The sequence below is a fragment of the Ixodes scapularis genome, unplaced genomic scaffold (genome assembly GCF_016920785.2).
Source record: "Ixodes scapularis isolate PalLabHiFi unplaced genomic scaffold, ASM1692078v2 ptg000683l_1___fragment_1__unscaffolded, whole genome shotgun sequence".
Lineage (NCBI taxonomy): Eukaryota > Metazoa > Arthropoda > Arachnida > Ixodida > Ixodidae > Ixodes > Ixodes scapularis.
In genome coordinates this window covers 2,004,302-2,030,786 of record NW_024610019.1, presented here as the reverse complement: position 1 = coordinate 2,030,786, position 26,485 = coordinate 2,004,302, and the positions used below count along the sequence as shown (strand labels likewise).

The following is a 26,485-nucleotide window of genomic DNA, read 5'->3' as shown; positions in this document are numbered from 1 at the left end:
CTTTTTTTTAGTGGCACCCCAGTCTCTCACGAGTCGTTCTCAATTCGGCCGACTGAACGCAAGCGAGTTAAAAACGAGCGAGTCAGTTTCCACTATTAAATATGCGCGAATAGACGTGTAAACGTTCTTCGTACCGCTAATTCAGTTCCGTATTTGTCTCGTCTGACCATCGTATTAGGCGATGTTCATCGGCGAGAACGAAACAGACAAATAATACTATTGAGAGTATTACAGCGACTTACCTCGAAAAGTCTCTCTCGAACCGTGTTCCAAAGTTTACTCGATCCTACTCCAGAGTAAGGGTTTTTACTCTGGCGTTTCAAAACCTACCCGCGTCCAGCACTTTTCAGTTCGTGATGTGACGTGGCACGACCCACGGGAGTAACTCGGATCCATTTCGGTAAGATTTGGAACACAGCCTCTGAGGCAGTCGAAACTTTTCTGAACGATTCCGTGCAGCCATTGTCTTCGTCGCTAAACATTTTCTTTTCCCTTCGGGACGGCAAAAAGCTTCTTCCCTTTCGCAACGCTGTTTGTAAAATCCACAGCGCAGCATGATGGTATCGCGTTGCCGTCAAAATCGTAATAAAAATAAATAAGAATACCCTCGGTCGGGCCTTAAGCAACGGAGCAACCGCCACGCATCGCACAGTGATGGCGTCAATTTATAGCAGACCACCGGTTCGCGCGGTATCATAGGAAGGTAACGGTCACCTGTCGCCTACGATCCAGTTGATGCGAAGGGGAAGATAACTTTTGAGAGGGAAGGAATGGCCGAAGATAAGTTTTTCTTGCCCATTTCAGGCTATGGCTCACGCTTCCTTTCACTACACAGGGACGTTATCTGGTTCGGACCTCTAGCGCTACGTTTGGGCCAATCGTTCCACGATGCGTAGTTTATTATTAAAGATAATTAAATCCTGCACATCTGTTGGGGGGTACACCATGTAGAACTTTCCATTATAATGAGTTTAGTGATAATCAGTAACAATTTGCATGTGCTTATTGTCAAAAAAGACTACATTTTAAGGCCTTTTAAGTATTATTCGGTGAAGCAGAAGTCATTGTGGGACACAAACTAACTTCGGATTTTTTAAGTAGATAGATGATTTAGATGAAATTGTATCTGTATTGGCGTTAACTTCGAATGTCCCAGAAAAGTACACACTGTAAAACCCTTAATGTTCGCAAGCCGTTAAAGGGGTTATTACACGCCAAAAATAAGATATGAGACAACAGTACTGCTAGGACCAGTTGTATGTTCCTATAATTTTCTTACATTTGTTTTGGAAATGGCGCGAATAGGGGAAAGGGAGGGGGGTAGCTGTCGGATGTGCGCAAAGAAGAATACAAAGCATTAATGTGAAGCTCTCTGCCGTCCTTGGTACGCAGCATATCTCCAGGCTAAGAGCGAAGGAGTCAGTTTTTATGATCAAATACGCAGGAAAAGGCGTGTCAAAGCTCTTCGTGCCGGGAATTTAATTCCGTGTTCGTCTCGCCGATCGCAGAAATATCTTGCAAAACAAAAGTGCGAGCTGCGCGTTCGTTGGTGACTCTGCTTTCACGGACGCAACATGCTCGCGGTAACACTACAAGCCTCTTTAAACTAGAGGCACCCCCGTTTCTCTCGAATCGTTCTCAACGCGGTTGAGTCAACGCAAGCGAGCTAAGAGCGAGCGAGCCAGATCCCATTAATAAATACGCGAAAAAAAACGTGCAAAAGTTCTTCGTACAGCTAATTTACTTTCGTATTTGTCTCGTCTCGTGATCGTATTAGGCGATGTTCATCGGCGAGACCGAGAGAAATATGTAATAGTATTCAGAATTTTACAGCGACTTACCTTGGAACGTCTCTGGAGGAAGTTGAAACTTTCCGAACGATTCGGTGGAGCCATTGTCTTCGTCGCTGAAGATTTTCTTTCCGCTTCAGGACGGCAAAAAGCTCCTTCTGTTTCATAACCCTGTTGGTGCAATCCACAGCGCAGCATGACGGTAACGCGTCGCCGCCAAAATCGTATTAAAAAATAAATAAGAACACCCACTGCCGCGACGAAGCAACCGCCATGCATCGCACAAGGATGGTGTCGATTAATAGCAGACCACCGAAACGCGCGCTATGATAGGAAGGTAAGGGTCACGTGCCGCGCATGATCTAAAAGATACGGAGGGAAAGATAACTTTTGAGAGGGAAAGGCATGGTCGAAGATAAATTTATCTTCCCCATTTCAAGCTATGGTTTGCGCTCCCTTTCAGTACATGGGAACCTCATCTGGTTCAGACAACTAGCGCTACCTTTAGGCGAATCGTTATGCGACGTGTAGTTTATTTGAAAAGATAATTAAATCTTCAAAATTTTTTTTGGGGACACCACCTAGAACTTTTTATTATAATGAGTTTAGTGATAACCACAGAAGATTTGGATCTGTTTATTGTCAAAAAAGACATTTTAAGGCCTTCTAAGTATTATTCAATGAAGCAGAAGTCATTGTGCGACGAGTGACCTTCTGAAACGAGGTTTAGAACTTGGTGGTGTCGTCTGCGGCTGCTGCCGCTATAGCAAGTAGGCAAAAGAAATAAAGAAAAATATAGTGTAAATCACTAATAGTTGTGTAAAAATACTCGAAGCCTGAAAAGCAAATAAAGTTTATTCTGTGACCAATCACTGCCACCCAGTTCGCTCAGTGTAGTACGCTCTCACAACTCGTACACAGGAATACGGCGGAAACAAACAGCGCCCAAAAATGGGAGTTCCCAGGAACCTCTGGTGCCAGTGTCTTTATACACAACCGAATAAAGGCTGAGATGTAGGAAACTTCACAAATCTGTTCAACTGATCGGACCACTTGCAGTCATATCTGACTTCAGATTTCATTGGCCAAGGAAGAATTGAACGACTGAAGGAAACCGAACGATTTAGCATATTGTTGTGTGGCGATGGTGATGTCGTGGAAAAGAATACAACGAGGAGAAGAACACAGAGTGCTCGCGACAGAGGTTAAAGCCCACGGAGCAAAGCAAGCGGACGTCCAGTAAATGAACACCTTGTAAGCGGTAAACGCTACATTGGTGTCAGAAGTGGGATTCAGAAGACTTCACTGAGGTCCAGACGAAGATGAAAGGCGCAATTTTCGGGAGCCTTTCATCTATGTCTAGAGGACCGATTGTCTGACCCCATAGAGCCCCGTGTCGTTGACGTTCCTGTCCACACCGCCTTGGGGCACCCGAGCCTACGACTAAAACCATCAGCATACTACGGTACCACTGCTTAACCCCCTACACATCACAATTCAGCATCGTCGCTAACGCAAACAATTGGTCAGAGGCCCAAAAGGCCTTGGCCGCCCATCTCGCCGGACCAGCGTTGACCCTATTGCATCTTTTGCCACCAGAAAATCGTCAATCTGACCCACGTTGGGCGCCTTGTGGTAGGGTTGCCTTGCTGCATGCCCATCCGGAAGGAACAACACGAAGCCGGGGTTCCAAAACGAGAAACTACATTTATTAACGTGACAGGAATGGGTTGTTAGTATAAACGTAAAACATTGCCGGAGCGCTGAAGCAGCTCGCCTTCGTGACTACGGTCCGACTTCTCCTCTTTCTGTGGGCGTGTTCCCTCTTTTATAGGCTTCTGCGCCTGTCCTATACGTGCGCTATTGCGCGCCTCGGCCGTTGTCCAGTTTGGGCATTCGGCAGCGGCCTCTGGCCGTGGTGGGAGGCTCTTGCTCCCACACTCGGGATAAAATTCTAGAAGACCGGAGGGGGATAATGCAGCTAAGGTTATGTCGCGGAAAATAAGGCAACGAGGAGAACACAGAGTGCTCGCGACAGAGTTGGGCCTATAAGCAAAGTAAACAGATGTCCAGTCAATTAACAGCTTGTAAGCGGTAAACGCTACAGTTGCTTTTACAGAAAACATTGCTCAGCTCTTCCAGGCGTGTCGCGTTTTTATTCTCAAGCCATTTCACACCTTAATTTATTGTTACGGTAAATTAAGGTGTGATTAACGATAAAGTAAGGTTAAGATTGCACTTCGCGTTTTAGTGCAACGCGAAGTGCAATCAAGAATGATACGTTACGAACCCTGAACAGTGGTACAGGAAAAATATCCAGGCCGTAAGCGTTTAAACAAATATTGTGCGAGTCAATACTGCGGATATTGTAAAACGCCAAGACGTACAAGCGGCCCATTTTATACCACCGCACAATTTAAATCCTCGACTGTGTCACTCCTAGCTATAAACCCTAGAAACAAACTTCATGCGGATAAATATAATATAGTCTGTGAAACACCAGGAGATTTTCAAACGAGACAAAACCTCTTTAGCTTCACTTTAAGTGTACGCATCTGTGAAGAATAATTTAAATGTTTAGATCATTGGAAATCGTGATGACAATTCAGAAGGGCTGCTTTTTTGCTTTTATTATGTTGATGTTTTTCAGTGTGCTGGCAATTTCAGCTGGCCCTGAATTGATTATCATGCAGTTCTGTATATTTTATATTGCATTATTGCGATATGTCTCTATTTACGTTTGAAGACTCATGCTCTCATTTTGGGCAAACAACGTCCTCTACTCGATTATTTCCGTGTCTCAGCACGAATCCGAGGATGCGACCAAGATTTAGGATTACATACAGCGCCGTGACTTCCAAAAAACAAAAATACAGGAATTTTCGCCCACGTGACCACCAGACCACACCTATATAACTTCAAAACCCCATTCCAAAATTCTGGCATTCAAAAAAAAAAAAAAAAAAAACCCAAATCCGTTAAGTTGAAATATCGCGATTTAAAACAGTTAACAGTGTCTTGACTCTTTCGTGTGCCGTTAGATTGGGCTAGTAATGCCATACACAATATATAGAGAAAAAGATAACACAAACTGAGATCGGATTTCTTAAGCAGATAGTTGTATTAGATGGAATCGTATCTATATTGGCGTTAACTTCAAATGTCTTAAAAAGTACATACTGTAAAACCCTTAATGCTCGCAACCCCTTAAAGGGGTTATGACACGCCAAAAATAATATATGAGACAACAGTACTGCTAGGACCGATTGTATGTTGTAATTTTCCTGCTATATTTGATTTGGAAATGGCGCGATAGTTTCGTGGATAAATCGATTTATATGCGGGTCCCTCGGAAGGGCGGATATAGGCGGAGCTGGAGGATGGCTACGTAGCCAGACTTCCGCGCGGCGTCCCGGCCCTTGCACGCACTCACAGACTTGGCCCTCTTGGCGTCTCGAGCTTCAGATTCCTGATTTACCTTCCACGTTTTGAGCATGCGGTCCGTGACGATTACGTCTACGGCATCGCTCGCCTTGTCAAAGTGTTCGACAATGGTCGCAACAGCGATGAGAGTGATTGCCATCAAGAAATGTTGGAAGGTGTTCATTTTGGCTGCGACCTGCTGACGACCAGTTCCAGCGACGTCGAGTTACTGACGAAGTCGCCGTGGTCACCGTAGTCCGGGAATATCTCCAAGGCGCATGCAGGGTAGAAGGTCAACGGGCCAAGGGCGAGAGCGAGACTAGCGTTTGGGTTACCGTGTTGAGTAAGCGGATTTGATCGTACCGCGGCGAGGAGAGCTTGGGCGATCATGGGTGCGCCTACAATGAAAGAGCGTTCATGATCACGGGGTTCATGGATACCATGGTGGGACTGACTTGGGCAACGTTGCCTGGCCGCGTAATGAAAATACTAAAAATTCTTAAATTGAATATTGCAATTACCGGAGCTCTAAAAAGTGTGTAACTTGGTGTATATACGAAGTAGCCTATTGGCATTCCCTTTCAAGAATAATCAATACGTTTAATTTGCGCGTCATAACCCCTTTATTTTCGCGAATTTCGCGAATTGAAAAATTCACGAAATTCAAGGGCACGTGAGAATTTCGGGCATCAAGGATTTCAATGCAGGCGTCTGGAATTTGCGAAATTTAGTGGCCGGGATTTTATCCTCTGTAACCGATTCGAGAAAAATTGGGGCCACGAAAATAAAAGATTTTACAATATATTAACCTTCCCAATCTTTATGTTTTGTGGTATTCCTGCTACGGTCGACGATGCACAAACATTTTCTATGTAGCTATACTTTCTGAACTTATCAAAACAATCCGACACTGAGGAAAGCGAAAGTTTACACCAAGAGAAGAGAAGGAGAACGTTTCAAACACATGGCTGTGTTCGAAAATCTCGCGATTGTACCAAGCGGCTTTCTTCTGTCACCTCGTCCGTTCCTGCCTGTCATTTTAGAAACCACAAAAATAAAATCGAGTCATATATTTGAACTTTTGTGTTTTCAAGGCTAGAGATCTTGCTTACAGCTTCCTTTGTCTTTTGCCTCGTCATTTTCTCACATGTGGGTCTTGTTGTTATTTGTTGTTGTTGTTTTTCTGAAAAGATTGAAAGGGGGTAGTTGTCGGATGTGCGTACTAAGAAATACAAAGCGTTGTTGTGAAGCTCTCTGGCGTCCTTGGTACGCAGCATATTTCTAGGAGTACACGAATTTCCGCTACTGCTTCTTTGGAATGATCGTGGTATCTCCGAAATTGCTGTCACTCCTGGCTAAGAGCCAAGGAGTCAGTTTTTATGATCAAATACGCACGAAAAGGCGTGTCAAAGTTCTTCGTGCCGGTAATTTAGTTCTGTGTTCGTCTTGCCGATCGCAAAAGTATGTTGCAAAACAAGAGTGCGAGCTGTTCGATAGTTGTTGACTTTCTTTTCACGGACGCAACGGGCTCGCGGTAACCCTACAACCCTCTTGATTTTAGTGCCACCCCAGTCTCTCACGAGTCGTTCTCAACTCGACCGACATAACGCAAGCGAGCTAAGAGCGAGCGAGTCAGTTTCTATTATTAAATACGCGCGAAACGACGTGTAAACGTTCTTCGTACCGCTAATTTATTTCCGTATTTTTCTCGTCTCATGATTGTATTAGGCGATGTTTATATGCGAGACCTAAAGAGACAAATAATACTATTCGCAGTTTTAGCGAGTTACCTCAAAAAGTCTCTCTCGGACCGTGTTCCAAAATTTACTCGATCTTACTCCAGAGTAAGGGTTTTCTACTCTGGTGTTTCAAAATCTACCCGCGTCCAGCACTTTTCAATCTGTAATGTCACGTGACACGACCCGCGGGAGTAACTCGGATCCATTTGAGTAAGATTTGGAACACAGCCTCGGAGGCAGTCGAAACTTTTCTGAACCATTCCGTGGAGCCATTGTCTCTGTCGCTGAAGGTTTTCTTTTCGGGTCGGGACCGCAAAAAGCTTCTTCCCTTTCGCAACGCTGTTTGTGCAATCCACAGCGCAGCATGATGGTGACGCGTTGCCGCCACAATCGTAAGAAAAAATAAATAAATATACCCTCGGCCGGCCGGAAGCAACGAAGCAACCGCCACGCATCGCACAATGATGGCGTCGATTATTAGCAGACTACCGAATCGCGCGGTATCATAGGAAGATAACGGTCACGTGTCGCGCGAGATCCAATTGATGGAAGGGAAAATTAACTTTTTAGGAAGGAAAGGGCATGCGCGAAGAGAAATTTCTCTTCTCCATTTAAGGCTATGGTTTTGCGCCACCTTTCAGTAAATAGGGATCTCATCTGTTCGGACCTCTTGCGCTACATTTGGTCAAATCGTTCTGGGATGCGTAGTTAATTATTGAAGAGAATGAAATCCTGCAAATTTTTGGGGGAACACCATGTAGAACTTTTCGTTATAATGAGTTTGGTGGTATGCAATTACCATTTGCGTTTGTTTATTGTGAAAAAAGACAACATTTTAAGGCCTTCTAAGTATAACACGATGAAGCAGAAGTCATTATGCGACTACTGATCTTCTGAAACTAGCTTGAGATAACATGGTGGTGTCGTCTGCGTCTGCCGCCGCTATAGCAAATACGCAAAAAAGGAAGGAAAATATACTCTAAATCACTAACAATTGTGTAAAAATACTCGAAGCCTAAAAAGCAAGTACATTTTATTTTGTGACCAATCACTACCACCCGGTTTGCTCAGTGTAGTACGCTCTCACGACTTGTAAACATCGATACGGCTGAAAATGACTGCACCACGCGGTGCCGGCACCGTCCAAAAATGGGAGCTCCGAGAAACCTCTGGTGCCAGTGTCTGTATTCACAACAGAATAAAGGCTGGAATATAGGAAACTTCACAAATTTATTCGAGTGAATTGAACATTTGCAGTCATCTCTAGTCTCAGATTTCACTGGCCAAAGAATCATTTGAACGACTGAAGGAAACTGAATTACTTAGTATATTTTCTGGTTTAACAAAAAAACATTGCTCAGCTCTTAGAGACGTGTCAGGCTTTTATTCTGAAGCCATTTCACACCTTAATTTATCGTTCCTTTATCGTCCCCCCCTTCTTTCCCCCAAAAGCGGGGCACCTGATTTCTAAGCGCTATTGTTCAAAATTGTGCGAGATTTGGTCGGGCCGAGATGGACTCCAGCAGCGCGCTCTTGAAAGCGAATTCGTTTTAGTGCAACACGAAGTGCAATAAAAAATGATACGTTAAACACCCTGAACAGCGGTACAGGGAAAAGACTCGGGCTGTAAGAGTTGCATTCTTTTTTTTTTTTGTGCGAGTCAACACTGCGGATCTTGAAAAACGCCAAGATGTGCAAGCGGCCCATTTTATGCCACGGCACAATGTCAGTCCTCGACTTCGCTACTCCTAGCTATAAACTCCAGAAATAAACGTCAAGCGGATAAATATATTACAGTTTGTCAAGCACCAGGAATTTTCGAACGGGACAAAACCTCTTCAGCTTCACATTAAGTGTACGCATCCGTGAAGAACAATTGAAATGTTTCAATCATTGGGAATCGTGATAACAATTCAGAAGGCCTGCTTATGTTTGCTTTTAATATCTTGATGTTTTTGTGTGTGCTTTCAACTTGAGCTGGCCCCGAATTTTCATGCAGTTCCGTATATTTTTAGCTGGTAGCATTTCCAAATGTCTTTCTATCTACGTTTGAAGATTTATGCTCTCAGTGTTAGATAAACAACGCCCTCTACTTGATAATTTTTGTGTCTGAGCACAAATCCGTGGAAGCGACCAAGATTTCAGATTACCTGCAGCAAAATACCTTGTCACTGCCGAAAAACAAAAGTTCTCTTTACAGCGTTACGGGAATTTGCGTCCACGTGACCACCAAACCACACTTCTAAACTCCGTTCCAAATATTGTAGTGAGTGCGCAGGCGAGCTGGTGGAAATTAACCATTCTGATGTTAGCCTGAGACTGAGGCAGGAAAAGAGGAAGTTTCAAAGTAGAAGAAAAAGGAACAGTAGAGGATAACGTCTTTAACAGTCTCGAGCTCGAGCGTCTCGAGCTCCAGCTTCCTCTAATAGAGACGTATCCTCGACTGTTCCTTTTTCTTCTACTTTGAAACTTCCTCTTTTCCTGCCTCAGTCTCAGGCTAACATCAGAACCGTTCCAAATGTCCGTCTTCCAGTAGAAATAAACTAAATTTCCTGAGTTGAAATAACGCGATATAAAACTGTTAACAGTCTCTTGACTCTTTTATGTGCCGTTAGATTGTGCTAGTAATGCCATACGAAATATATGGAGTAAAAGATATCGGAAACTAACATAGGATTTTTTTTAAGTTGAGAGTTATATTAGATGAAATCGTATCTATATCGGCGTTAACATCGAATGTCCCAAGGAGTAGATACTGTAAAACCTTTAATGTTCGCAAGGCCTTAAAGGGGTTATGACACGCCAAAAATAAGATTTGAGACTACAGTACTGGTAGGACCCATTGTATGTTCCTATAATCGTGCTATATTTCTTCTGGATATGGCGCGATAGTTTCGTAGATAAATCGATTTATATGCGGGTCCCTCGGAAGGGCGTAGCTGGAGGCATGCTACGTAGCCAGCCTTCCGCACGGCGTCCCCTTGCACGCACTCACAGACTTGGCTTTCTAGGCGTCTCGAGCTCCAACTTCCTCGTTTATACCTTTCGCGTTTTGAGCATGCGGTCCGCGACGATTACGTCTACGGCATCGCTGGCCTTGTCAAAGTGTTCAACATTGGTCGCAGCACCGATGACAGTGATCGCAGTCAAGAGATGTTGGAAGCTGTTCATTTTGGCTGCGACCTGCTGCTGACCAGGGCCAGCAACGGCGAGTTACTGACGAAGTCGCCGTGGTCACCGTCGTCCGGGAATATCTCCAAGGCGCATGCAGCTTGGTAGGACAACGGGCCGGGGACGAGAGCGAGAGTAGCGTTCGGGTTACCGAGTTGCGTGAGAGGGTTTGATCGTGCCGCGGCGGAAGGAGAGCTTGGGCGATCATGGAGGCGCCTAGAATAAAAGAGCGTTCATGATCACGTGGTTCATGGATACCATGGTGGATGAATGGATGGATGGATGTTAATGGCTATACCTTTTTTAACGGGTGGTAGCTTGCACCACTTAGCCCAAGTCTAAAAAGACAAAAACGTGATTCCTCCCGCCATTTTTAAAGACCAATTATCCTTCCCCTATCACCAAGCCGTGTGGGATATCACCGGGATAACCTTCGGGGGGATCGGTCAAAAAAAGTTGGACTAATTTGGGCAGTGTTGCCTGGCCGCGTAATGAAAATGACAAAGATTCGTAAATTGAATATTGCAATTATCAGAGCTCTAAAAATCGTGTAACTTGGTGTATATACGAACTAGCCTATGAGCATTCCTTTTCAAGAATAACCTATCCGTTCAATTTACCCCTTTATTTTCACGAATTTCGCAAAGCGAAGAATTTCCGAAATTCAAGGCCACGCGAAAATTTCGGGCCTCAGGGATTTCAATGCAGGCGTCTGGAACCCGCGAAATTTAGTGGCCGAGATTATTTCCTCTGTAACCGATTCGAGAAAAATGAGGAGCACGAATATAAACAATTTTACAGAATATCAGCCTTCCCATTTTTTATGATTTGAGGTATTTGTGCTGCTTTCGAAGATACACAAACATTTTCTATATAGCGATATTTTCTGAACTTATCCAAACAATCCGAGACTTAGGAAAGCGAAAGTTCACACCAAGAAAAGAGAAGGAGAACGTCGGAAACACATGGCTGTGTTTGAAAATATCGCGATTGTGGCAAACGGCTTTCTTCTGTCACCTCGTCCCTTCTTGCCTCGCCTGTCACTCAACGACAATTCTAGAAGGCACAAAAACAGAATCGAGTCATATTTCTGAACTTCTTCTGTGTTTTCAATTCAACGCTAGAGATCTTTCTTACTGCTCCTTTTATTTTTTGCCTTGCCTTTTTTTCACGCGTTTTTTTTTTTTTTTTTTTTTTTAGAAAACGGGGGAAAATGGGGGGGGGGGGGGGGGGTGTAGTTTTTGGGTGTGCCTACAGAGGAATACAAAGCATTGTTGTGAAGCTCTGTGCAGTCAACAGACAATCAAACGACAATTGTTGAAAGCACAAAAACAAAATCGAGTCATATTTCTGAACTTCTTCTGTTTACATTTCAAGGCTAGAAATGTTTCTTACAGCTCCCTTTGCCTTTTTCGTTGTCTTTTTCTCACGCGTGCTTTTTTTTTTTTCTTAAGGGGGATGTGCGTTTTTAGGTGTGCGTACAAAGGAATACAAAACATTGTTGTGAAGCTCTCTGCCGTCCTTCTACGCAGCATATTTCTAGGAGCACAAGAATTTAGGCTATTGCTTCCTAGGAGTGAGCATGGTGTCTCCAAAATTGCTGTCACTCCTGGCTAAGAGCGAACAAGTAATTTTTCATGATCAAATACGCTCGAAAAGGCGTGTAAAAGTTCTTTGTGCCGGTAATTTAGTTCTGTGTTCGTCTCGGCGATCGCAGAACTTTGCTGCAAAGCAGAAGTGCGAGTTGCTCGATCGTTGGTGACTCTCCTTTCACGGACGCAATATGCTCGCGGTAACGCTACAACCCTCTTTATATTAGTGGCACCCCAGTTTGTCACGAATCGTCCTCAACGCGGTTGAGTCAACGCAAGCGAGCTAAGAGCGAGTGATAGAGCGAGCGATTGATAAATATCATTATTTAATACGCGGGAAAAGACGTGTAAAAGTTCTTCGCACCACTAATTTAGTTCCGTATCTGTCTTGTCTCATGATCGTATTGGCTGATGTTCATCGGCTAGACCGAAAGAGACAAATAATACTATTCAGAGTTTTACAGTGACTTACCTCGGAAAGTATGTCTCAGAGGCAGTCGACACTTGTCTAAGCGATCCGGTGGAGCCATTGTCCTCAGCACTGAAGATTTTCTTTTCCCGTCGGGACGTCAAAAAGCTTCTTCCCCTTTGCAACTCTGTTTGCGTAATCCACAGCGTAACAGGATGGCATCGCATGTCCGCCAAAATCGTAATTATATAAAAAAAAAAACCTAGGCCGGTTGTAAGCAACGGAGCAACCGCCACGCATCGCACAATGATGGCGTCGATTTATAGCAGACCAACGAATCGCGCGGTATCATAGGAAGGAAACGGTCACATGTCGCGCACGATCCAATAGACCATTTGCAATATTCCCAAGCGCCCCGGACCGCACTCAAGAAATCATGGGAACGGTGTTCCTTCAGCTTTTAAGAAATATTTTATTGACGTTTGGCACAAGGTCGCGAAGGGCACAATGACGGGGCGAAAACTGGCACAAGGACGGGCAAACTAGACTGTCTCAGAAAAACGCGACGCGACGCCAGGAAAGTGCAACAAAACTACCGGTATTCCACCGGGGAAAGGGGAAAATAGGGAATTGTACTAGACCGTTTCCGCAGCCCGCTAAGCACCCGGATAGCACTCCGTAATCCGGCACAAGACCTTGAACTACGCAGACAAGGATGGCGGTGAGCATGCGTGGCTGCGGTGTTTTCTTCGGGGATACCGTAGCGGAGGAAAAGAACGATCTACTACAACTCCCTAATAAAACGGTCAAAATTAAACTCCACTCACACCTGGCGAGGGGAGCAAACGATAAGGAAATGCGGCCGTGGACTAACGTAACGTAGCAGCAGGACCACCTGGGCAGGAACTCGCGCTCGCCTAAACAAAAAAGTTCAGAGCCGAGGTGGCGGAGCAAGCCTCCACTGAGCTGCGACACGAGAGGCCGCATGGCACGGGTGCGCTGCTGTTGGCTCACCGCGGTACAGCGATTCCGCCAGAGGACCTAGTGTCCGAAGGCCAGGAGAAGCAAAGCCAGGCCACCCCGTAAGCACTGGCCACCGAGAGCGAAGGCGGACTCCGAAGGGGCGAAACCCGTGGTGAACGAGGCGCCAGAAAGTTTGCGCTACCGGACGTTCTTGGAAGATATGCGAAACAGTCTCTCCTTGTCCGCAGTTGGGCAACAGGGGTTTGGGACTAAGCCCCAGCGGTGGAGACGTTGCTTCGTGGGCAGGATTTCCCACACCCGACGCCACTCAAAATCGTCCACAGGAGGCAGACGGCGGGACACCAATGAAGGTCACGGGAAGGCGGTCGCCCTTCGGTGCTCCTCGGGAGTGACACGCTGAACGCAAAGTTCTTCAACAACACGAGTAGGGGCCACGTCCCGTAAGACAAGGTTCGGGAACGCGCGCAGCAGTTCGTTATGGAGGCTCACCACCTCGTGGTAGAACGGAGGAGTGGACTCGGCGCTAGGGTAGAGGTTACCCAAAGCGCGAGGAACGGGCTCACGACGCGAAGTTCCCAGGAAATAGAGGGCGGGGGAACGCGCAGTCCAGTACTCCTAAAGCTGTACGAAGGGCCAACAAACGGGTCATGGTGCCGACACACGGCATGCCTCTGCCACCAAGGGACGTGGGGAGACGAAGCACCACCCGGCTGACATGCTGGGAGCCCCCGTTCCAATTGTAAAAGCGGAAGAAGCAAGAAGTGACGCGGTGAATGAACCGGAGGGGAGGGATGGCGACGTGAGCGGCGAAAAAGAGAGGACCGCAGAAAGCGGCCTTAACAAGGTAAGCACGGTCTCGAAGAGACAATGTGAACGCTTCGGCAGCAGAGACCTGCCGTTCGAGGTTGGTGGGTGCAACTTCTTAGGTGCGGGACGCCAAGCCACGACAGTCGAAGAGGAAAACGCCACGGATGCGGAGCACGGTGACGACCTGGATATCCGCCGTCAGGTTTGGAGGGAAGGCGCCACGGAACAGACGTGCGTTGCACGTGGAGCGGTTTAACTGTGCGCCCGATAGGACGCCATACTCGGAAAAGAGTCGCATGGCAGCCTCAAGGCTCTCCGAGTCCCGAATGAACAAACCGACGTCGTCAGCGTACGCTCTGACGGTAACGCTGTCTAGACCGGGCAACGGGAAGCCTCGTATGTCCCAGCAGAACGCCAAACGTCTTAAGAGAGGATCGAAACATAGTGCAAGGGGGATAAAGGGCAGCACTGCTAAACTTCCTGAGTAACGGGAAATGGAGCAAGGGGTCATCCATACGAGAAGTCGGCTGGTCAAGACGCTGTACAGTGACCGCAAGAGGGCGACGAACCTCTCAAAGAGCCGAAGGCGCCCAAGACCTCGAACAAGAGCTGGAGTTCGACACGGTCGAAAACCTTCTCGTGGTCTAGTGAGACGAAGGCTCCTGACAAGTTGGTGAAATGCGCGTACGTAAACAGGTCGCGGGTAAGAGAGAGGGAGGAGATGTTTCTCCCGGGAGCAGAATTCGTCTGAGCCCTGCTCATCATGCAGGGCAAGAGCGGTCCGAGACGCGAAACAAACACAGACGCCACAGGATTGTAGTCCATGTTAAGGAGTGTGATAGGCTGCCAAGCCGCGAGGTCCCACGGGGAACCATCCTTGGGAAGAAGGACGACCCGATCGTGTCGGAAGCAAAGAGGGACCTGCCCATCTCTCCAGGATATGGTTCACTAGGTGGACTAGTGGATCCGTGAAGACGTCCTAAAAGGCCACGTAAAATTCTGCAGGGAAACCGTCGTGCCCGGGGGCAGACCCGACATTCATCGCACGAAGGCCAAAAAGTTCATCACGATTAATGTGGCGTACAAGAGAAGGACACTTAAAGTCGGGGTAAGACGGTAGTTCACCACAAAATAGGCGAGCTCGCTCGGCAAAGTTCAAAGCGGACACCGCTGGGTCCGTACGAAAAAGGGACAAGAAGAACTCGTAGAACACCGCGCTAATGTCGCGGGGGTCGGCCAAGAGGCCGCCACTTGCGAGGCGGATATTCGGGACGCACGGGGACTCATCTCTCCCTGTACGAGAGGCGCGCAGGCACTGAAGAACTTCGGGGTCATCCACGGGCTGACCTTGCAGTTGCTGTGCGACGGCGGGTCGAAACGTCGAGTAAAGCAGGCGCTGGTAGCGGTCGCGAAGAAGCGCCAAGTACTCCGACATCAAGTGTGTGCGCGCGCCGCCACGCTACACGATACGGATGCGGCGAATCTTTTCATTGAAGGCCTCAGTAACGCGGCGTCGAAGCAGCTTCCCCGCTGTCGTCGCTTGAAACCGGGAGTCGTACTTGCTGACCTCCCAGCGGGTGGGAGGCACCGGAGCAACCGACAGCGACATGCGAATTGACCGGTGCAGGCTGGAAAGGGCCTGCTCGTCTCGTAACAGCGTGGTGTCCAAACGCCACGTGTCGCCGCGAAGATGTAGAAAGCTCGAGAGGTCCAAAATCGACAGACACCGGGTGGTGATCGGAAACGCAGCCGGCAGCGCTGGGAACAGAGAGAACAGCTCAACGAATGAGGCGCGGCAGGAGACCGGGAGGGAGATACACCCGATCGAGTCTAGGGCCAAAAAACTTGACCGTGTTAACGGCGGGTGGCGACGCAGACAACCGAGTCGAGTGGCGGGGCGCGTTTCGCGCTCGTATTGGGCGCGCTAAGGCTGCGCTGCTTTACTCCTACTACGAGCGCAGCAACAAAATGGAACACTGCGCACACGAGCTCCACACACCGAAACTATCGACAAGCCGCGTAGCCACTTCGGACCGCACGGCTATGACTAACCCGGTATCTCGTGGATACCGGTAGCAGAAGCCGAAATTATCATCGAAGATAAATTGATTAAGGCCTCTGTGAAGCACCAGAGTGTAAATAAAAAAAAAAATGACGGCGACGTTAGGAAGTTTCTAAAAATGTTTTAATACTCGTACAAAGTTTGAAGACTTTTTTTGAGCACATTTGCGGAAAGTTACCTTGAGTGATCGATGTATGCTGTTCAGATTTAACTGAAGGAAAACATTCTTGAACTCGCTTGTCGACGCAGGACGCTGTAAAACTTTGTCAGATGTTCCGTGGCTTCGTCTTCCAGCGCGAGACGAAACCCGTCAATGAGCTGCGCCGATACCGGCACACCATCCTCTGATATCACGTCAATTTTTTTTCAGGCGGGATGCATGAACAAACCTTTTCCTCAACACTACCTGATATTTCGGCTTTCCAATCGATGTATATGTCTTCACTGGGGCAAGCATTCTAAAAATGGCAGCGTCCGACTGTCTTCTCATCTTGGCAACCTTTCTGTCGCTTGCTATCGGTACGTTACCTTTGGATAGATAAATAAGTTTTCAGACGAGATGGATGAACAAACCTTTTCCCCAACGTTAACGGATATTTCGGCTTTTTAATCGGAGCACGGACTTAACGCGCCCGAGACGGTCGGCTGTCCAAAATGGCCGCTGCTCAAGCTTGACAAGCCGACCACAGCCACCACCGACTGGTCGTTCCAACGACCATTCCCAACTGTCCCTATCAGGTGCGTAACCAGGGGGAGAGGGGGAGGGGGGGGGGGGGGGGCTCCGGTGGCAGAACACCACCCGAACTTTTATTTACCCTCCACTCTCCCCGGCCGCCGCCGCCGTCGCTGCTTTCTCTTTCGGGCGCTCGCTCTTTGTTTGCATACCTCGGCTCGCAGCCTCTTTGAAACCAGCCAATGTCCACGCGTTTAGAGTCTTTTTCTATGGCAACACGGCAGCATCGCCAAGGCGCCGAAGGCCAGCCAAAGCGCGAAACGCGATCGAAGCGGTATAGGTTGTCAGTCGGTTGACGTGCTCCCAGTAGCAGCCAATCGGGACGCTTTCCTACCGCCGGCAATTCGTTTGTTTTCTTGCGCTCCATCATCGCTCCCTCCTCTCCCCTTGTTGACGTGGGAACTAAGTCTTTTTCGTGGATGATAAGGACACGTCAATATTTATAAAAACAAAAACGCTGTAAAAGTCACGCCCATTTTTTATACTGTATTTCAATTGTTAAACTGACCGAAAACGTTTTCATTGTCCTGCCTTTTAGAGGTAAAAGAAACTTGAAAACTGCGAACGACAAAAGGAAATGTAACGATTTAAAGATCAAGCGAAATGGCAGTGACAAAGAAATCACGTGAAATCTAAGAGGCGAAATATCAAAGGAATGATCATCACTGACCTATTGCCAACCGGTTCCTTTAAAAGAAGCTTTGCCTCGTACACAGAGTCAGTCTTGAACAGGGGTCCGAAGAAGCAACATATCTGCTGAGGTGAGCCATCGATATTCTTACTACTCCTTTCTTTCTGTACGAATGCTAGTTTAAATTGAAACTTTGTGACCAACAAACAGTTTTCTATTTAACTTAGATATCCCTTTCTGGTCGTGCTGAAGAAGTCAAGATGTATCCTACACTGCTTGTGTTTGCTAGCCTTGTGGCCGCCATCGCCAGTGTTGGCTCTCAAGACACCTCCTCAACCGGTTCACCTGTGGACGCCTGGAGGGTAAGAACTGGAAAAGGATTACTTGAGTACTTGATTCTCATTTTTTCTTGGAAACCCACGCATTTTTTGAAACTATATGTTTCGTAAGGTCCTAAAGTTTGAAATATCGTTTTAGATTTTACAGTAGCCTCGCCGTTTATAGTAGAGTCACTAGAATTTAAAGTTGTAGTATTTAAAATTTGCGTTATTTTACATACATTTTACAATAAAGCTGCTTAAAGGGGCCATGAAAAGCGAAATGAGAAATCACGTGGTGTGTGAAGTGCTTGGGACGATAGTTCCAAACTTCCACCTTCCTTTTTGAGCAAACCATGGACCGTGTCATTCGCAAGCGACAATAAGTGCCGTCACGGCAATCATTGGGCACGAACGCGAATTCAAATATTCGTCGACGGGTTGATTGTTGCCGAGCGCCTACGTCCGAGTGACGCAGTGCTCGTGTCCAATGCCTGAGCTGGTGTAGGCTGGCGTGCTTTGAGTACCGCGGATGTAGCACAGTGAAAAGGCGGAAAGTTTTCGAAGGAAATGAGGTACGAAAGAGTCTGGTATATCTTCGAATTTTCGTACCAAAAAGCAGGTTTCACTTTCTACCGTTTTTTTTTTTTTTTTAATTTGGCCCAGTGAGCGATATGCGATTTGTAAGATTCCAATCTAAAGTTTTTTATCCCAGCCCAAAATTTCTTTCATGGACTCTTGATTTCGCTGAAATCTCCGTGAAGCCCACTTTCAGTATTCTGCTGCCTATTTAAGAAACGTGCAGGATCTGGAAATTGCTGTGCGGTCGAGCCATGCTCTTTGTTTGTCCTTTTCTTCTCCGTTTATTCTTCTAAAACGTGTCATTCATGCCCGAGTCCCACTAGAGCGACGAAGTGAAAGAGACGACAGTGACAAGCCTCAAAAACTTTCTTTCGCGATTTGACATGCTTTGTAGAATATAGGAAGCTATGCTCAAACACGAGCATCATGCAGGCGAGGGCATCTTTTGCAGGCTTGCAATCACTCGTGCTTACTTCACGAGCACCGAACGACTAAACGACTGCCAAAGGTAACATCTCGAGCATGCTGCATGTGTTTTCGACATGTAGTTGTTGTTTCTTTATGGTTGTCGTTATAGTGGAACTCGGTCGTACAGTACGAGAACTGTTCAGCCCTTCTGTGGCGCCCCAAAAACACCTACGTGCGTTTGCGGGCTTCTCGTTTTCGATAGAGACCGCGATATTAAACGGTGTGCATCACTTTGATCTACGGAAAGCAGCAGCAGGGTCTTGTGGCCTCCTTCTGATTAAGAACGTTTATCGTTCTAAACCAGACGTAATGCGTTGAACCTTGCAGCAGTGTCCAGCAATAAACACGGTTTCCGATTCCTCTCGATACACCGTTTCACATTAGGTCTGACTGCGGCAAACGCCACGATCCAATGGAGCCAATCATACAGCGCCATAAGTGCTTGGTCACGGCAGTCGTTGTCTTTCTGCGTTTGCTAATAACGGCTAAACCAATCACGGACGAAATAAAAATGGCGCAGTATTAAGCAGCATTCACTTTGCGTGATTGTTTTACACGGTAACAGAAAGCTTATAAAGGCGACCAGCGCCGTGATGATGCGCTTTTAGCGCTTATTGATTCACTTCGTGGAATCACAGTGTTGGCTGAGGTCGAATTAAAGGGCAACTTCGCTCAATTCCGAAGATATCAGAATAATGAGTGATTTCGCCTTAAAAAGCCCTAGTAAAGGACACTACGGCCTTTGCTTCGCGAAAAATGGGATATGTATTTTTAAATTTAATTTTAAGCATGAGCAGAAGTCGAAACTGAAACTTCCGGCTCCTTCCGGCAACATGTACCTCGGGCCGTCAAGAACGTGGCGATCACGTGGTACGAGATGTCACGTGTTGCCGGACGGCTATGCCTGGTAGTCGATCCCGTGTGAACCATCTTGCGGCCGAAGCGCGTCGGCACGAGAAACAGCTTTCCAGATAAAGGTAGTTTGAGTCGTGTGATAGCCTTGGGAACGGTACTAAAAACAAAGCTCTCTGACGCACGCGTCACTCCAAGGAGCAACGGGGAAAACAGCCCGACCCAGCTGCCTGTGTTCGTCTCGCACTGCGAAGCGTACCGGAAGTTTTGCAACCTACGCAGCTCGAACATTCTTTCCCAAATATGATCAGGCTTCACCCATACAGTACCCCGATATTGACGAGTCTGAATCCAACTCCCAGGCAGACTTATCTAGTTCTTTTAGCTTATCTGAACTTATTGCGGCGATTAAAGCTACGAAGAAACCCACAACCCCCGGTCACGATGGTGTCTCTACTGAGGTATTACAAAACCTGAAAGGTCCAGCCCTTGACACACTCCTGGAGGCCATCAACCAAGTATGGGTGACAGGAGACATCCCCTCTGACAGGTAGCATTCTATTGCGGCTCTATCCGGAAACCAGAAAAGGCACCCAACACTCTCCAAGCTTTACGATTTGATTTCGCTTACACCGACGATTTGCAAGCTTGTACAGAGGATGGTAGCCACACGAGTGTCCTGGTGGCTCAAAAGCTACGGCAAATATCAGCCCGCGAAAATCAGCTTCCCACCGTTCTTGGGTACTGAGAAGGGCCTGTCGATTTTGATGGACGACATCATACAGGTCAAGCTGTATGCACAATTGTAGCTTGAGACATTGCCAAAGCGTATGACAATATTGACTACTGAATAATAATGACGAACCGTATGCAGAGAGCAATTCGTGAACTCCTTGCGCAGAAGTTGCGGTTCCATCAGAAAGACGCCGAGCTCTGTTAGGCTCTGATTGAATGATAGAGGGTGGACCTCGAAGAAAGCTGCCTTGAGGTCTACCCACTATTCTTCAATCAAAGCCAATCAGAGCTCGGCGTTTCTGACGTCACCACAACCCCTGCAAAAGAAGCAGACAAACTTGAGGTCCGCCTAGAGCTGGTGTTTCTTCCGCGGGTTACTCGATTTGTATACTCCTTCATTCGGAATCAAACCTTTGCTATAAGGGAGGATGGACAATGAGAGAGATGTTTTACATCCAATAGGGGAGTCCCCCAAGGCACCGTCTTGTCTCCGGTTCTTTTTAACATTACACTGATACCTCTAGCATGGCAACTCCATCAGGTTCCGGACGTCGAATGTCTCATCTATGCTGTCAACGGCACTTTATGGACTAGACACAAGGACCTCTCTGGCAAGCCAAGCTGTTCCAAGAAGCCCTTGATATTCTTCTGAACTATTCAGATTCAGCTGGGCTGTAAATATCTCTGCAAAAATGCCACAATGTTGCGTAGCAATCAAGGCGGGATGTGAGGAATTCACTCCGGCCCCCTTTCAACTCAAGCTGGGTACTATAACAATACCTAAAAATACGAATGTCCGGATACTGCGCCTGGATATTCAAAACCAAGGGCTCCGAAAGATTAGGCCAACATCTGCCACCACTCCATTTCAATGGGCGCATAGCGCCGAAAGCTGGTGGTGCCCGTGCAGACATTGCTCGACGGCTGGTTCATGCGATCTTGCAACCGCCAATTATATACCAGGTGCAGTTCCAACAACTCACGGCGGCACAGTGGTCGCAATATGAAACTAGGAATCGTGACGGAATGCGCGCTTTTACGACGCTGCCTCCGGATTACTCTAGATTCAATCCTACAAAAACACACGAGGCTGAACACAATCACGAAACTCATCTCTCAACGAGAACAGGCAAGGGAACAGCAGTTTGTACCAGCGGTTGCTGCGCTACATGCGTATTTTTAACGTGGCTCCCCGAAACACAGCACGGCAACCACTGTCAAGCTTACACTGACGCAGCGATCTTCCCACACGGCTGCCGATTTTCATTCCTCATCAGCTCCTTTGACATACTTGCACTCAGGGGCACCAGCGATATGCATCTGCGAAAGTCGACCCTCTTGTCATGGAACTACAGGCCATCCACGTTACTGTACAAGCAGCAGCCACCAAGATGCCGACCATCCGCAATCTTCACATTTTTGCAGACTTCTTAGCGGCAATTGAAGAGCTCAAAAAGGTTTCTAAACGACGGAACTGTGTCAAACGATACACATTTTTAACCTTAGTACTTCGACCTGTATTATAGGTGCATTCAAGTGGATTCGGATAACAGCTATTTACCGTCGTAACTAATTCTTCTGGTTCTAAGCATCCTCAAAAAATCGAAACTACATTCAAGGACGGTCAATTTTCCTGTTAAAAATTCAATCAAAGATCGTGTGACGCCCACCTTTCTGCGCCGTCGCGCAGAACACCAGGGGGTGCCACCAAACGGGAAGGCCACAGGGAGGGGCACGCGACACCCAATCACGGGTGACGGCTTCCCGGCGGACTGAATTTTAGAACACGCGCGCCTTCGAAAAATCAGTCCGCCGGGAAGCCGTCACTCGTGATTGGCTCTCGCGTGCTCTGCCATGCTGCCTTCCCGTTTGGTGGCGCTCCCTGGTGTTCTGCGCCACGGTGTAGAAAGAGGAGCGTGGTATGATATTTGATTGCGCTTTTAATATAGAAATCGGCCGCTCTTGAACATAATTTTGGGCTTTCTAGGTTGCTTAGAGCTTGTAGATCGAGTTATGATAATAAGTGGACGATTTATTAATCCACTTCAGTGCCCCTTTGAGGTGTACTGAATTCAAGGTCATGCCATAAACCAATACAACCTTGCAACTGATCAGCAGGCACACTGGTAATCAGTTGCAACGCAGTTGCGCGAGAACAGCGCAAACTGGTGCGCTGCGGTGTACTCGCACAACGCAACAGAGGCTGGTTTCGCTATTTCTCCACGGTGCGCGGTGGTTTCGGGGCCGAGATGCGCTCCGATTGCAAATCCAAACTTAAACACCCGTCGAATTTGTGCGGTTTTTAATAAAGCCGTAAAATGCTTCGCGGGATTTCTATCGTTCTGTAATTTGTTGATTTACTGTTTTTTGATGATCTTGAGCAATTTTCTAATTAAAACCATGCCCTTAAACACAACACTTAAAAGTTAATAACGCAAAGGTAATTAACAGTTTAATTATTCCGGACTTTAACAATTTTCCTAAATGTCCCCTGGCCCAGGATCAAAACGACACAAGTCTTTTTTTGTTGCGACGCGATGTTTTCGCACTTTCGAAGTTGTCCTCCTTTCGTCAAACTCCATGTGTACTATATGGAGTTTGACTCCATAAACTATATATATACAAAACCTTTGTTCTTTACTATCTAAATCAATAGGATGTGTATAGAATTCATAAACTGCTACCTCCATGGTTAAAAAAGGAATTCTATTAATTATTCTTTATGTGACTCAAAAATAGCATACGGTGCATTGGTATGGGGTACCACAACTATGACGAACATAATAAAATAATAGTCTTTCAAAAACGAATTCTTCGGATGCTCGACAATTTTCAGCGTAATTGGCGGGACTTGCGTACGGATCCACTGTTTAAAAGATTCACTATACTAAAGGCTAACAAAATATATTACTTTAAATTACTTCAGCTTATCCAAAAAGGGAAGCTATACCTAATCCCGAAGAATGTTAGCTCAGATCATGCACTGAGAACAAATATCTGAAAAAAAAAACAAAGTAAGAACAAATTACGGCAAGCAACAACTGGATTATCAAGTTTATTTCCTTGCTAAACAAAATTGAAGAAAATGTAAACTTTCAGTGTTTCTTTCCGATTTTCAAGAGAAATTTTAAAGAACTCCTGGTGGAGAGTGATGTCGTTTTTGAATGAGGAACATAATGTGAAAATGTCCTTTTTTGATGTAACTAGTATTTTTTTTTCAATCGTGGTAAATCTGGTACAAGTGGTTATTTTGAATATGTTTGGTTCTGCATGTGCATTTGCAGGTGTCCTGTTTTGCGCTGTACTGTAAAGGGAGGTAGAGGCCCCGTCAAGCTGCAATGGCAGCTTTTTTTCTCTACCTCCCCTCTTCCCCTAGTTTGAAGAGAAATAAACTAAAAAAAGATATACACACCAAAGATTTTTTTCTTAAATTGCATGTTCAATTTGAGTTACATTTCATTTTATCTTAGGATAGGTCTGGAGCGTTGTTATTGTTGCTTATAATATAGAGCAACAACTTATGTGTATAAGCGGATGATAGTTACTTATGTGAATAATAGTAGAAAAATTCCAATGCTCTATATTTAAACACCACGAAATAAAAAAAAAAAATAGGAAGTCGAAATGGAAAAGTAGCCACATTTGCGCTTTTCCAAGCGCTATATTTTAGACGGAAATAAAAGAACGCAACATGCCTCTTTTATGCAAACGTGGTGGTATTGTGTAGAATGCTTCGCCTACATAAAAACAGTTTTCTTATTGCACGTTGAAGTTGCGGAACTTTTTACCTTGAGACATGTTTGAAGCCCCATAGATAGTTTAAGACATAAACTAAAGCATCAATATATATATAGATGATATATCCTTTTGTGGAAAATATATCAGAAAAAATCGAGCAGTAAAGCTTAAAAAAGGTACAATATCAATATCAATATTGGGTAAAATGTCAATGTAGCCAAATATGTCCGTTTTGAAGCGCTATATTTCAGACGGCGACAAAATAATGCAGCATGTCTTTCATTTAAAAACACCACGATGTGGTTTAAAATGCTTCACCTAATTTTCTTCATCCTTTAAATTCAAAGATGGGTGTTTTTATTCGCACGTTGAAGTTTCGAAACTTTTGACCTTGGAACATGTTTGACGCGCTGTAAAAGTTTCTTTATAAACTACTCGACCAACAAATATTATACAGACGGTACCCCCCATGTGAAAAATATAGGAAAACAAAAGAGTGCTATATCTTAAAAAAAATTATGAGATCATAAGTAAAAAATTTAAAGTAAAAATGTCAGAGTCAGAGATGTTTGTGCATTTTTAACTCGCAATGTATAGGGTGTCTAAAATGCGGAGGCTCACCCTAAAAAAAGCCTTTCAAATCGGCGCCTGCAGTTAGCAACCTGAACTTGTCGTCAACGATGTATTTCACTGATGGGTTTAAAGCTCTGAAATTACGAGGCGCAACTTCCTTTTCGTAAAACAATACGGCGCCAAACTCTTGCCATGGTCAACGGCGCACGGCGATGCAGACGACCGAGTCCAGTGGCGTTTGGCCCACGTCTGTGGAGTTCAAGATTAGATGCTTTGGTAGGAGAAACTTTTTTTTTAATTGGCAGCGATTTTTATTTTTAAGGTCCTATAACCAGCCAGTCAGACTACACCACCGCTTCCGCCAAGCATCGAGGTAACTTTAGTCTTTCTGCACGTGCGACAACCCCGCTAGGGCTCTGCGCGTGTAGAGCGCAAGACGGCACGAGCCCTCGCATGCACTGCCGTCTGCCTCCTATGAGCTAAAGTTAGGGCGGCGTCAGTGAGATCGGTCTATTCATGATGTGTATACGGAGTTGGTGAGGGAATTGGTGTGTCACATGACTATATTTTCCCTCCAAATTTAGTAAGGAAACTGGATTAGTGTCTAAGTCACAGGGGGTGAATGTTCCCGCTCTATTTTCAACTGACGGAGGTGGTGTACAAGTCGCGTGACGTCAATTCTCAGCTAGATATAGCAGGTGAAACTGAAGTGATGTTTTGGCCACAATACGGGAAACTTAGTTGACGGGTAGGTGTTGTGCCGTCGATTTCCCCAAAGAGTATAGCTCACGTGACGTCAGGTAATGACGACACCTTTCCAGCTAGATTTGGCGGAAAATGCACAGACGGACGGACGGACGAACATACACAATTTAGGAATGGCGAGTAGCGCTAAAAAACAAAAACATTTCAAGCTTTATAAAATATAATGTTTTGAGTTGTGGCATTTAGCCAGGTGAAGCTTTAAGCTCAGTGCCACAGCGCAGTCAGTTTTCTTTTTTTAGATTTGAACATATTATCAGTTTCCTCATTCATAGATTGCAGCGATGGCTCTCCTAAGTGCTCTGTGGAAGAGCAGACGCTGCAGAATGAATAGAGTGTTGGAGGAAGTATAGACACCGCACTGGCCAGCACAAGACAGTAATTGTTTTCAATCTCTTTTTTTGCAGACTGTGACTCTCCCGGGGGCTTTTTACCTCATCTACCGTTCCTACGAAAATGATGAGGGCCTCGGAGGCACCGGGAAATGTGTCTCCATAGAATTGTCCGAGAAAAACGAAGAAACCAAGACCACGAAGAGCGGAATGAAGTACTGGGACGATCAGAAGAACTCATGGTAAGTATACACTTGCCCTTGGCTACCCTTCTTTGCTTCGCCTGATTACAAGGAACTGACTTTACAATTTAGGATAATAAAGACCGTGCGTATCAAGGTGGCTCCTACAGGCGGCGACACCATCCAAATGAGCAATGCGGAGGGAGGTGACGCATGTAAGCCGGAATATCTTACTTTATTCAAAATCTAGATATCCTACCGTACACTCTCAGAAAAAAAAGGTATATTCTTACACCCCTTGTCCTATTAGGACACCCCAAAACTTTATTTCGACGCACAGAGCGCTGACTTCAAACAGACGGCCTCGAATTTTACGAGGTGCTTGAGAACGGTGAGATATTCCACATTAAGCAGCTAAAGTACGTATCGAAGACTACAGAAAATAAACGCTGAGGTTTTGCAGTAATACAAAGAAAACGACGATAACATTTTTTTGTCGTCAATAACACGTACATTAACTATTTCAATAAGTTGTACCACTCGGCTATCAAGCCGCCTGTTAAAGTTGGGAACGACCGCTCGACGTCAGCGCGCTCTACGTCG

The 26,485-nt window shown here is 46.0% G+C and overlaps 1 protein-coding gene across 1 annotated transcript in view; it reads left to right on the top strand.

Annotated features, from left to right (window-relative positions):
• Positions 1-17,601: 17,601 nt before the first annotated feature.
• The window catches only part of LOC115320985, a 33,460-nt gene continuing 24,576 nt past the window's right edge, over positions 17,602-26,485 (top strand). The window contains exons 1-3 of the mRNA XM_040213457.1: positions 17,602-17,703; positions 25,776-25,942; positions 26,015-26,097. Of these exons, the coding sequence (XP_040069391.1) occupies positions 17,602-17,703; positions 25,776-25,942; positions 26,015-26,097 (352 nt within the window). The remainder of the gene's footprint in view (positions 17,704-25,775; positions 25,943-26,014; positions 26,098-26,485) is intronic.